Source organism: Alosa alosa, chromosome 4 (assembly GCF_017589495.1).
Source record: "Alosa alosa isolate M-15738 ecotype Scorff River chromosome 4, AALO_Geno_1.1, whole genome shotgun sequence".
NCBI classification, from domain to species: Eukaryota; Metazoa; Chordata; class Actinopteri; order Clupeiformes; family Clupeidae; genus Alosa; species Alosa alosa.
The window spans coordinates 37,334,121-37,347,596 of NC_063192.1; the positions used below are offsets into that span (position 1 = coordinate 37,334,121).

Consider the following 13,476-nt stretch of genomic DNA (forward strand, 5'->3'; position numbering starts at 1 on the left):
CAGGAGGACTGATTCCCATATGACATTTTGTTACCGGCATGGGCTCAGGATTCAGACCAAGAACATTGACTGGTTGGTACCAAATCATGTCATCACGCATTGGCCAGAAGAAGCGATTAATGCCAATATTGCTCATTGTTTTCATGATGATGCCTGGATATGGATCTCCATCGTACACGACAGCACACCACTTTCCAATCAGGCCTTCATGCATTTCCTTGATGTGTTGCAACAAATTGGTGGATGTGCTGGGCTTTGCTGGTGGGTGTGAGAGTGCAACTGATTCCTGTTGGAAGGTCACAGTTTGTGGAGCAAAGCAGGTGCATCCATGAGGAGCTGAACAGTAGCAGCTCAGGATCCGCCAGGAGATCTCACCAGGATGTTCTGAGACAATCTGAAAGAACACAAAATTCATTCTTACAAAAACGTTTTTTTTCTATTAGTCTATTTTTTTCTATTAGTCTATTTCTGTTGATTCCCAATGTTACATCATGCAGGCCGACAGTACTACAGGAACTGTTACACTACCTGAAATTCAGCAGACCTACCTGGTGAATTTTCATGGTTCCACGGACAGTAAAGGAGCTGATCTGGCAAAAGGGCATCCACTACATCAATCTCGTCTTTTTCGATGAAGAACAAATTGATGCTGGACTGGATTTTTTGTAGCTCCTCGTAGAGTGTTTTTGGAGTTGGTAGGTCCTTTCCCTTGGCCACTATTGCGTCAGCTCGTCGTTTCACAGCAGCTCCAATACCATCTGCGGGCCCTTTACCATGACCGGCTTCTGTGTAATTCCACGTTACTTTCTTCCATCCCATCTGAAAGGGCAACTTGGACAGCAGAAAGAAGTTCTTTTTTGAGCGGTACTGGGTTGTTGGCCCATCGCTGACAAAATGGAGAGTTGTCAATCTTGGGTTTTGCTCTTTAAGAAAACGCAGTACTTGAGTGAGGTGAGCCCAGATGGCCGAGGGGTCATGCCTCATGAAGGCAGCTGATGGAGCACACTGAAGTGACTGAAGTGACCCCTGCTGTAGTACAGGCCACTCCAGTGTGAAGAGTGGCCTCCTGCTGCTGCTGTAGTACAGGCCACTCCAGTGTGAAGAGTGGCCTGTTGTTGGGAGTCACCAAAATGTACAGCCTGAATTTCAGTGCTGTATTTGCACAGATCATTTTCTGAAAAATCGACATGCAGTATGAGCTCTCCCTCACCTATCTGCTCTTTGATTGATCGAATGGCAGAATATTGGTGTCTCACATTATATATATGCCTACCAAACTTTTCTTTCATTAGACCGGAAAACTTCTCCAGCAGTGACTGCAGTGTCCCATCCACTTTGTTTTTCACACATAGATGAACCTGCAACTTCTCAGTTGCCCCACTTTTGTTTTTATTCTCTCTCTCCTGCCATTCGTGCCACCAAACATGCTCATCACCATTAAAGAATGCTGTTTGCAGCTCCTTTTCTTGGCAGTCTCTTTAGTGGGGTCCTGACAACATAAAGAGGCCATGAGGTCATCTGTGTTGCTAGTGTAGGTGACTTTACACTGCATTAGCTTGTCAGCCAAGAATTGTATGTTGCCATGTATTTTGCAGAGACATGTGTCTCTGTCCTGTACTCTTGGCCTGACCATCCAGAAGGGACGCCTCTTGCAGAATTGTGAGTAAGATATTTCTTCCTCAGGATGTTCTTTTGTGAACTTTTCGTGAAGCTTCTGCATAGATTCGTTTAAAAAGCGCTTCTGTTTTTTTGTCTTCTGTTTAGTCAGTGTGTCTCTCTTTCCTGTTATGACTCTGGTATTTTCATCTCTTGTAATGTTTTTATTTTGTTATCAGTGGAGGTGCTTATTCTATTTGATTGCATTTTTCTGTTGTATGTCAAGGATTGTGACCTTTAATTGTTTGCCCTCATGACTTTTGCAGAAATTCCCAGTTGTTTCTGAGCAAACTTAATCATACGGTACTTCTTCAGGATTTTGGAAGACACCATTTTGGCTACTATTTGCTGGTCTTTGGCAGACTTTTGTGTGCGATATTTCTCCCTTAATTCAGAAATGATGCAATTCTGGAAAATTAATGTCCTTCTCAGATTCCTTGGTTCCTCTGCCATTTGAAGAGTAGCTTTGCTTCCCTGAGTCATTAGACCTCATTTTATTCTGCAGTCGGTCAACTCGTTTTTTATATTTGTTTGCCTTCCTCTGAGCTTCTTGCAGTTTTATGTTTAGAGCACCAAAATCCCTGAATAGTGTTTTTTTTTTTTTTTTTTTTTTTTTTAAATGTCCTCCTACCCCTGGGTGTAGGTTGTGCGGGTGTAGGGGGAGTGATTGGTGGTGTGGTATTGGACAACAGGTTGTTAAGGGCAGCTATCCGTTTACAATTTCTCCTGCAGTTTTGCTGATTTTTCCTCCACTCCTTCCTTTTGTGGCGTTTCGCTCGGTTGGAAAGCTCAGAGATTAATTTCACGGTCCCATTTTCTTTTTTTTTCAGATATTTCTCCCTGTCCTTTTTCAGTTTCTCTTGATATCTTATAGGGTGAGACTTCAATCTGTCTCTGTATTCCTGTGAACGCTGTGCTGTTGATGTAGGCATCTTAAAGATAAAATTTTGGATTTTGTATTAGTTAAACCTACTTATTTATTACTTTTTACATTTAAATTGTATTGTCTGGATAGGTAATATTGCTATATTATACATAGAGTGCAGTGGAATAAAGTCTAAACTATAATTGTCATTTCCACCACTAGGTTGTCATTTCCACCACAGCTCAGTCTGTGGTGGAAGTGACTGTGGTGGAAATTACATTTTAGCAGTTTTTGTGCTATATTAGCATACTCACATGTCATGCTAATGTCCTTTTGGACTGAGCACATAATGTACCCAGAAATGTACATTAATATGCTATTTTCTCTATTTTGTACAATTTCACAGAATTACAGTGTTTGTTTCATTTGTTTTTAAGACAAGCATGTTTAAAAATATTTTAAAAGCAATGCTTTTATATTGAGATTTCATGTTTAAAGATTGCAAGTCTGGTTAGGGGACAGGGGTAAAATAGTTTTATTAGCAGATTTGGCTAATTTAAAAGGAAATAAAAATAGATAATACAGGCATGTTTATTTGTTTATTAGTATGTTGGAGCATGACCTTATATACATAAATGATTCAATTGAAAATATTTCAGTTTTATGTCAAAAAAAAAACATGAGGACATAAAAGTGTCCGGAGTTGGAAAAACACCCATTAATGCTAACGATAGAGTCATATTAATGTTAGTTTCCAGAAAGTCTTCAATTCGTTGTCTTTTGGATATTTATTTTACAATGACACACATGTAAATTGCATAAATAAATTGCATCCACAGAAATTTAAACTTTCTAATATAGGGTGTGGCACTATGACCATTATGGTCAGAAAAAAACACTTCACATTCGTGTCGACTTTCTTAAAGATATATGCACTTTATTTAACATCCATCACATAATGGCTGATGTTAAAATATTACTCAAGTCATTTATTTTTTTCTATAGCATATTTAACAAACATCAGCAGCGAGTATAGAGTAGTTGAAGATTATGTAGGCTACAAATATGCAAAGACAGTGCATGGCAGTAAAATAAGTCAATAAATAAAAGAAAGGGACTAACTAACAAAACAATAAAATATTATTTAATACATAGACCTAGTTAGGCTAAGGGTTAAAAAACACATAGCAGTAAAATAAAATAAATAACTGGGGAATTGAGAGGAGCTGTTGAGATTAGACATTGCACAAGTACAAACACAGCAGCATCATAATGAAATGTTCCAAATTAATAAGCTTATTAATTAAAAATAAAAATTCACATATTCAATAGCAGACATCTAGCGTCTGCAGGTGGTATTGACAGATAACAATGCAAGACAAGGCACACAACTTGAAGCCGGCGGGGGCAGTCAGTAGTGCTTTTTTGCATGAGAAACATTGGAAGCCACAGAAATGCTTAAATTGTGGCTCTTAGGACGCCCAGCTGATTGGCGCCTCCTTGAGCCTGTACCCCCCTTTCTCCTTGCGACAGCAGTGGGTTGGCAACCAATCATGGGGCTTTGACGCCTGGCAGCCCGTCTCAATGTGGCAGCTCTCCTGCTTGCCAGACTGCCTGACTTCCCAAAACTGTGCAGGGCTGAGAGCAGTTTGGAGGGATTGGCCTTCAGTTGCAGATATTGCTTGGCCATTGCCCTCAACCCTGCAGCAAATATGGGGTCCTGGCTCTGGCTCTTGAGGTCATTGAACATGTCCTCCACAAGAGACATGTCTGGTGACTGTGTGATGTCTAAACAGGAAAATAAATGGGATGATCTATATTTTTACTTGGAATGTAGTAGTATAGACATATTGTTAATTGTTAAATTATGTGACCATCAATTTTCTCACTCATAACTCACCCTCTTGTAGCCAATCAGCATCAGCACTAGAGGTCTGGGGCTGCAGTAATGTCAGTCCTAAAATATATTTTAAAACAATGATACATTAGAATGATACATTTAAGTGTGTGTGTGTGTGTGTGTGTGCGCGCGTGCGTGCGTACGTGCACACACACATGCATATGTATGTGGTCAGGACTCAGGTCGATAACTAACCAGACTCTGACAGTTGTTGCATAGGACCATTGCTTGGTTCTGGAGTGGCTAGAAATACAACAAAAAAAAGTATCAATTCCATGCACCTCACTTGTTGCTACAGATGTCCTAGGATGACTTGTAAAATTCAACACTGATATTACATACTTACCCTTGTGTGACTGTGATGGTATTTTCAAGGGTTGCAGAAACTCCAAAGACACTGCTTCTATAAAATATGTTGTTACAGAATAATTTAGACTGGATGTTGATCATCACAGCTGTGGAACTAGTGAAAAGTTTATAATCATGAGCCTTTACCTCCTGATGTTAATTTCAGCAGCTCTGCCCTTGACTCGGCTGTTGAAGGGAGAAAGGAGTTGGACAGACAGTTGTAGGTCTTGGCCACTGCAGCCTGGTGTTTGAAGGGTGCACCTGTCTGCCCTATAAGGCATGAGCAGAGCTCCAACTCCATGTCCACCACATATGTCTCGGTGGACCCTTTCACTGTAAATTTCTTCTCCTCAATCTAGGTAAAATAAAACGCACACACACACGTCCGGGGACCTAGCCTCGTGAGATCATCCTGATCTTGCGAGCTTCAGGGTTTCACTCGCAGATCAGTCTGGCAACTTTTCGTTAAAGAGAATTTGGAGCAGTTCACCAAACAAACGTCCAATCAGTGTTTGGCTTTGAGGCGGGTTGAGGTGTGATGCAACGAACAACATGACGGCATCCACAGATGAGATGAGCATAGCTATCGCGCAAGTTTTATTCAAATTAGAAAGTATTCCTGGGTAAGCTGTGAAGCTATGAGTCTCAGCCATGCAGCTGGGAGGAATAAACAACACAGACATCCTCCACGGCTGATTCCAGTTCATAATGGAGGAATATACTTTCTTCAGAAGTGTAGGTCTTGGGCACACAAGATCATGTGGGTGGGGGGTGGGTTGGTGGTGGGACAGTAGTGGTGGTGGGGGGGGGGGGCAAAAGAGAGAGAGAAAAATATAAATATAAAAAATATAAAATAAATAAATGTAAAAAAAAAAAAACCCTGAGATTTGAGTTATGATTAGTTATGAGGAATAGAATGCATCCTGGTGGCTTACTCAATTCAATTAAAAAAACTTCATTTATCCCCGAGGGGCAATTTTCCCTATGCAGGCATAGTGACATAGAAGACATAACAGGATATGGATAGAAACTGTCTCTGTATCTGCTGGTAGAGGTCCACATACCCTTGTACCTTCTACCAGATGGTAGGAGAGTGAAGAGACTGTGGCTGGGATGACTGGGGTCGGCGACGATCCGCTAGGTCTTTATTCTGCAGCACTGACTGTAAAGGTCTTGAATATTTGGTAACTTAGTACTTCAGAGATCTACAGCGTCTTCCAGAGGGCAGAAGTTGAAAGAGATCATGGCTCGGATATGAGGCGTCCCTGATGATCTTGGTTGCTGCGTTCAGCATACAGGGAATGGACTGATGGAAGGTCACAACCAGTGATGTTGTGGGCTTTGGTGACAACTCTCTCTAATTACCTCTTGGTGCAACTGTCAGAGCTCCCATACCAGACGGTGATTGAAAATGAGATGATGCTTTCAATGATGTTTTTGTAGAAGAGCACCACAAGGGTTCTGTTGACATGAAACTTTTCCAGTTGTCTTAGGAAATAAAATCTCTGATTTGCCTTTTTGATAAAGTGGGTGGTGTTAATGTCCCATCTCAAATTATGGCTGATATGTGAGCCAAGAAATTTAAAAGAGTCAATCAAGGTTACAGGCTGTTCACATATAATAGATGGGGCTTTGGTATTAGGCCCCCTTCTCATGTCCACAACCATTTGGTTTTTGAGGCGTTAATATGGAGCTTGTTTTCACCTCCTTGTGGTACTGGGCCCATTTCACTGCCTTGTGGTACTGGGACTCATTGTCACTAATGAGGCCGATGATGGTGGTGTCATCTGCATACTTCAATACTTTGACAGAGTGATGGTGAGATCTCAAGTCATGGCATGATGTTGTAATGTTAACCTTGACTGATTGAATTCCTATTCCTTAGGAAGTCCAGTATCCAATAACACAGAGCTGAGTTGATGTTCATGGCTTGTAACCTAGAGGGTGAACTCCTAGGTTGATGGCATCTTCCACAGATCTGTTAGACTGGTAAGCAAACTGGTTGGGATCCATAAGCGGCAATACTGTGGTTTGCAGATGGGAGAGCAGCACACGTTCAAACACCTTCATATCCACTGAAGTGAGGTTTGCAGATGGGAGAGTAGCACACGTTCAAACACCTTCATAGCCACTGAAGTGAGGTTTGCAGATGGGAGAGTAGCACACGTTCAGATGGGAGAGTAGCACATGTTCAAACACCTTCATAGCCACTGAAGTGAGGTTTGCAGATGGGAGAGTAGCACACGTTCAAACACCTTCATAGCCACTGAAGTGAGGTTTGCAGATGGGAGAGTAGCACACGTTCAAACACCTTCATAGCCACTGAAGTGAGGTTTGCAGATGGGAGAGTAGCACACGTTCAAACACCTTCATAGCCACTGAAGTGAGGTTTGCAGATGGGAGAGTAGCACACGTTCAGATGGGAGAGTAGCACATGTTCAAACACCTTCATAGCCACTGAAGTGAGGTTTGCAGATGGGAGAGTAGCACCGCGTTCAAACACCTTCATAGCCACTGAAGTGAGGTTTGCAGATGGGAGAGTAGCACACGTTCAAACACCTTCATAGCCACTGAAGTGAGGTTTGCAGATGGGAGAGTAGCACACGTTCAGATGGGAGAGTAGCAGAGGTGGAAAAAGTACAAAAATATTGTACTCAAGTAAAAGTACCAATACCTTGATGAAATATTACTCAAGTACAAGTTAAAATACCGATCTGAAAATGTACTTAAGTAAAAGTAAAAAGTAGTTCATTCATTCATTCATTTAAAATGTACTTTAAGTAAAAGTGACTTAGTTACTTTTTTTTTTTTGGGGAGGGAAAAAAAATCGGTTTTACCAGCTCTAGTGGCTGCAGCCAGCAGCTAAAGTAGCCAGGCAGCTACCGCGCTACATTCTGGGGGCATGTTCGTGAGCCCCCATGTTCATGCCCCCCAGAGTGTAGCGCTGCAGCTGCCTGGCTACCTTAGCTGCTAGCTGCTGAAACGGAGATCTACAGTATGTGACAAATCGCCGGAGTTCTCCTTTTAAGTTTGAGCAGCAGTTGATTTTCAAAATTAGTTGTGCTCATCCTTGTTCACTTTGCAGTGAACAGTAATCCAGCACAACTGAAAAGCTGCTCACAGGCATCTGAGGCAGGCAGGCCCATGTTGAGTTTCAGAGAGAAACTCTATTTGTAAAGGAGTTCAGCAGATCCAAGGGCCTCGGACTGTGGGAAAACTGGGACTGATTACAGGGCCCCAATGGAGGAGAAGGCCCTTGAAAAGTCTGGAGTATATCTTATTTTACCTGGATATTTTAATTTCCAAATTAAATGTCAAAATGAATGTCAGACGAAATGTTTGACTGACTAAATTTTGTATACAAAAAAATAGTGAAGACTGTATAAGGCAGGGGTGTCAAACATCAGGCCCGCCAGCAGGTTTCATACCCCAGATGTTTTGGGTAGGAAGGGAAAATTCACATCCAGTTGTCTTCAACAATGTGTTATAAGCAATATTTCTATGATATGATAAATTGATAACCTAGCACTACAAACCATCCTCAGCAAGGAATTAGCTGAAAAACTAACATGGAAGTAGGGCATGTTCAAGAGAGAAAGAGCAGAAAAATGATAATGACCATGACAATGACAGCCACCCACAAGTTCATTTCAACAAATCCGGCCCACTACCTAATATGAGTTTGACAAGGTCTAAGGTCACTCTCACTCTCCCTTGCTAAAAGCTAAAATGGTTTGGGCATGCACAACGATTGATAAGGTATCTCATTTTGTTTACGTAGTTGAGCATCGCTACTAGTAGTGGACAGCTAATTGTTGTGCTGCTGGTACAATGTCTTTCTCCAAGAAAACCAAGTCGGATTACCAAAAAACAAAGAAAAAGAAAAAGAGAGATGAAAATAATAAACACCTTTCCAAAGAAAGGTGAGCACACACGTTAAAACACAAAATCCCATGGTGTTAAACTGCTTGAATATCTCCGCAATAGAACTGAGGCAACCCATTGAAAGAGCGGAAAATACACTTTCCTCGGTGACACAGGTAATCTAAGGTAGCCTATCTCCATGTCTTTCAGAAAGACTTGGTGCCAGCTTGATTCATGCCCTATGCTACATGCTGATCATTCTAGTGGTTGCGGGCGCAATTTCCCCCCTTCCTTTCGGTTGTCGTTAGTCTTAACTTAACTCAGTAACGCATGGGATTTTTGATGTAGCGAAGTACAATACTTCACTCAAAACGTAATCAAGTAAAAATAAAAGTACTAATTTGAAAAACTACTTAAAAAATACAAAATACACAAAAAAAACTACTCAATACAGTAAAATGAGTAAATGTACTTCGTTACTTTCCACCTCTGGAGAGTAGCACACGTTCAAACACCTTCATAGCCACTGAAGTGAGGTTTGCAGATGGGAGAGTAGCTCACGTTCAAACACCTTCATAGCCACTGAAGTGAGGTTTGCAGATGGGAGAGTAGCACACGTTCAAACACCTTCATAGCCACTGAAGTGAGGTTTGCAGATGGGAGAGTAGCACACGTTCAAACACCTTCATAGCCACTGAAGTGAGGTTTGCAGATGGGAGAGTAGCACACGTTCAGATGGGAGAGTAGCACATGTTCAAACACCTTCATTGCCACTGAAGTGAGGTTTGCAGATGGGAGAGTACCACACGTTCAAACACCTTCATAGCCACTGAAGTGAGGGCAACGGGCCTGATGTTATTAAGCCCAGTTGTTTGTGTTGTCTTCGAGACCGGTATGCTTGTCGAGGCTTTAAAACACTGTGGAACTACACACTGCTGCAGAGAGGTGTTGAAAATGTCAGTGAAGACAGGTGCCAGTTGATCTGCACAGTGTCTGAAAACAGCAGGAAAAACTGATCTGGTCCTGCTGCTTTCCTGGCCTTCTGTTTTTTTTTTTTTTTAAAGTTTGCACACCTCTGCCTCCTGGATGACCATTCTCTTTCCACTCCACTGCTTGAGGTTTTTTCTATGTAGCTGCTCTTTCCTTCTCCTGTAACTAATTCACTTGTCCTTCGGTCCCTCTGTGCTCTGTGCGGGTACAATATTTTGTGTTCTCTATAAGGGTGGCGTCTATATGGGTAGGCCTACCATCTTTTGTGTTCTCTATAAGGGTGGCGTCTATATGGGTAGGCCTACCATCTTTTGTGTTCTCTGTACGGTGACGACTTTTTTATTCTCTCATCCTATGTGTAATGTAACCTGAAATGTCATATTCAGACACAGCATTTTAACCAACAGCATGAAAATGTGTGTACATGCATTGAACTTTGGTCCTGTCACACTCAATCTGACATGCCCTGTCCCAATTTTTCGAACACTGTCAGGTTGAGTGGGACAGTGCTGGATTTCTTTGTTCTTTGACATGAATATACCCCATTCATACCTTCAATTGTGGATAGTCGTCTAGATTGGTAGACTCCGGTCCAGAGCAGATCGGACGACCACTTTGCCTGAAATAAAGGCAATCAAAAAAGTATTAATATACTGCTTATTTCTTAGAACTTAATCAAAACAGGTGAAAGTGCTTGAAATGTAAACATTTTGTAACTTTGTGTGGGAATAGCAGGTGCAGAAATACATGCACATATATCACATGCACACACACACCAGGGTTCAGTTAAGAGAAGGACATTTAAGGTGCATATCACCTACAATTATTACACTCGGGTCCAGTAGACCTGAACACCTCATATGTAATAGTTATGTGTCTTAAGCGCTTCTTATGCGTTATGATTAATTTGAAATCGTTGTTTATTATTGATATTCTCCTTACTGTAGTCTTACCATGTTATCGTTTTTATATCATTGATTGAATGGACATTATTGTTTATTATTGCTGTTTTCCCTTATTTACATTGTTTATTTCATTAGGCTATTGATTGAATTGACATTGTTGTTTATTATTGCTATTCTCCTTATTATAGTCTGACCAACATCTTCATTTGTTCCCTGTTAAATTGAAGTATTATATTGTTTTGTTTTTGTAGGCTATGTCGCTTTGACAAAAGCGTAACCATAATAACCATGTATGTGTGTGTGTGTGTGTGTGTGTGGTGGTGGTGTGTGTGTGTGGGGGGGGGGTCTTAGGAGAAATAAAAAATAGCATATTTTTTTCTTTAAGCAAACATTGAAAACGAGTCCCATAGACCCAAACACCTTACAGGGGTTAATGCATAGAAGTTTTCCTCAATCTCTGAAGAGAGAAAAGCTTGAGAAATTGAGCTGTACTTTTTAATCAATTGGTAAGGTAGCTACACAAATCCGTCAGTAGGTGTCAGTACTCTCAAATGGATTGCTTCGTTTTGTCTAAATACACAAAGAATCTCGCGAAGTAGTTGAGACAAGACTCATCTGAGAATTCACAGGGTTGGAGTTTGGCAAAGTATCTCCGAGTGATGATGGGAGTATGTCCTTTCACTTATTCTGCAGGTGAGGTGCATGCATAGTTAAGATATCTGTCTTTTAGGTCATCCTGCTAGAAAATCTCTGAAATGTGTCTCTTGTTTGCAATGCTAGCATACTGTGTCTAGTGTGAGTGGCATGCTAACGTTAGCGTAGGCTACTAATGATGATGCCTTGTTTGCTAACGTTAGCTTGATATGACTGCAGACAACTTTACTTATTAACGTTAACGTGAAACATAACATGACCTTACCTGCTGGTATCGATGTCTGAGTCTGTTTGTAGACTTTAAAATGGAGACGTGATACAAGAATACATGTTAGATTTATAAACACATTTTTCTTGTACATTTCAGCTGTAGGCTTGTAAGTTACAACAGCAAATTAAGCTATAACTTATTAACGTTACCTCAGAACTGCATATGTGTGATTGTTCATCATTTTGATTTCAGTTTTACAACCCTGTAAGTTAGGCAGAAATAGGTGATGTAACGTTAAACCACAACGAAGATAATATAATAGTCGTGATCGCAAGTAATTAATTACTGAACTGGATAGAATATTTCTCTATCAAAATGTCTGAGAAAAGCGTCTACCTACCGCATATATTTCTCTATCAAAATGTGAGAAAATCCCGCCAGTCTCTAATTCTAATTCTAATGACAGCCGCGAGTGGCAGCCAGTGACAGCTATAACGCTCTATTTCTGTTTCCATGCGAACGAACGCCACGTCATGCGGAAGTTAATCTAAACTGGGTTGGAAAAACGATAGACGCGCCCTGGGCTCCAAACAACGGGGCCTCGCTGACCGGTACAATGTCCATCAGTCACGGTCAGTCGCATTATAGCATCATGGAGTAATTACCTATACACGGTACTCGGTTCAGTCAGGATCTGGATACCACAGGAGCAGATAGGTGGATATTTGCCTGAGGATTTCAAGGACTACCCTGACACCACTGTAATCCTTGACTGCACCGAGCTGAAGTGTCAGTGCCCATCCTCCCCTCTCCTCCAGAGTGAGGTTTTTTCCACCTACAAATCCCATTGCACACTCAAAGGTCTAATTGGGATTGCTCCACATGGAGCAGTGACCTTTGTTTCCTCTCTCTATGTCGGCTCCATAAGCGATAAGCAGATCACAAAGGAATCTGGTATCATCAACCTCTTAAAACCTGACATGGCTGTCATGGTAGATCGTGGTTTTCTGATCGAAGACATTGTACCGTGTAAGATTTACAGGCCAGCATTCCTCGCTGGGCGGTCTCAAACGTCTGCTGCTGAAGTTCGGGAGACCCAGGCCATAGCTCGTCTTAGGGTGCATGTGGAGCGACTCATTCGTTGAGTGAAAGAGCACAAATTTTTTGACACTGAAATCCCTCTACGGCTTTTTCAAAGCCGTAGAGGGATCAAAGCCTGAAGCCTGAAGCCTGAAGGCCTGAAGCCTGAAGCCTGAAGCCTGAAGCCTGAAGCCTGAAGCCTGAAGCCTGAAGCCTGAAGCCTGAAGCCTGAAGCCTGAAGCCTGAAGCCTGAAGCCTGAAGCCTGAAGCCTGAAGCCTGAAGCCTGAAGCCTGAAGCCTGAAGCCTGAAGCCTGAAGCCTGAAGCCTGAAGCCTGAAGCCTGAAGCCTGAAGCCTGAAGCCTGAAGCCTGAAGCCTGAAGCCTGAAGCCTGAAGCCTGAAGCCTGAAGCCTGAAGCCTGAAGCCTGAAGCCTGAAGCCTGAAGCCTGAAGCCTGAAGCCTGAAGCCTGAAGCCTGAAGCCTGAAGCCTGAAGCCTGAAGCCTGAAGCCTGAAGCCTGAAGCCTGAAGCCTGAAGCCTGAAGCCTGAAGCCTGAAGCCTGAAGCCTGAAGCCTGAAGCCTGAAGCCTGAAGCCTGAAGCCTGAAGCCTGAAGCCTGAAGCCTGAAGCCTGAAGCCTGAAGCCTGAAGCCTGAAGCCAGCCTGAAGCCTGAAGCCTGAGCCATGGGTAGGAATGAGTTGCAAAAACAGCCCTGCCTTTTATCAGGGAAAACAAGCATGTTGGTTGTTAAATAAATCTATTAGTATTATTACTGTCTACAACTGTGTCCCTTTGTTTACTTTAATGCACCAATTTCATGTCTTACCATTAAGTATATCTGACCTTCTGCAACAGTAGCAAAAAATACCATCATACCAAATTATTTAAAGCCATCTTTTTAATAGTCAGCCATTTGTTACTTAACTCATGTTCATGTGTTTAAATATTACCATTAAATAAAAAAAAAATGCATAACATGCACTACATATAACATGCACTACACTAC

General features: G+C 41.8%; 1 protein-coding gene across 2 annotated transcripts; it reads right to left on the bottom strand.

Moving 5' to 3' along the window:
- Positions 1–3,428: 3,428 nt before the first annotated feature.
- Positions 3,429–11,922, bottom strand: LOC125293795. Of its 2 annotated transcripts, XM_048241922.1 has the most exons (9): positions 11,794–11,922; positions 11,603–11,655; positions 11,448–11,480; positions 10,176–10,242; positions 4,917–5,124; positions 4,768–4,824; positions 4,617–4,664; positions 4,422–4,478; positions 3,429–4,309 (listed from the first exon to the last, which is right to left on the bottom strand). In XM_048241922.1, the coding sequence occupies exons 2-9, from the start codon at positions 11,632–11,634 to the stop codon at positions 3,933–3,935; spliced, it is 879 nt and encodes a 292-aa protein (XP_048097879.1). In that variant the 5' UTR covers positions 11,635–11,655; positions 11,794–11,922; the 3' UTR covers positions 3,429–3,932. The 2 variants fall into 2 exon arrangements, with proteins under 2 accessions (XP_048097879.1, XP_048097880.1); XM_048241923.1 differs by lacking the exon at positions 11,794–11,922 and having other exon boundaries at positions 11,603–11,748.
- Positions 11,923–13,476: the final 1,554 nt, after the last annotated feature.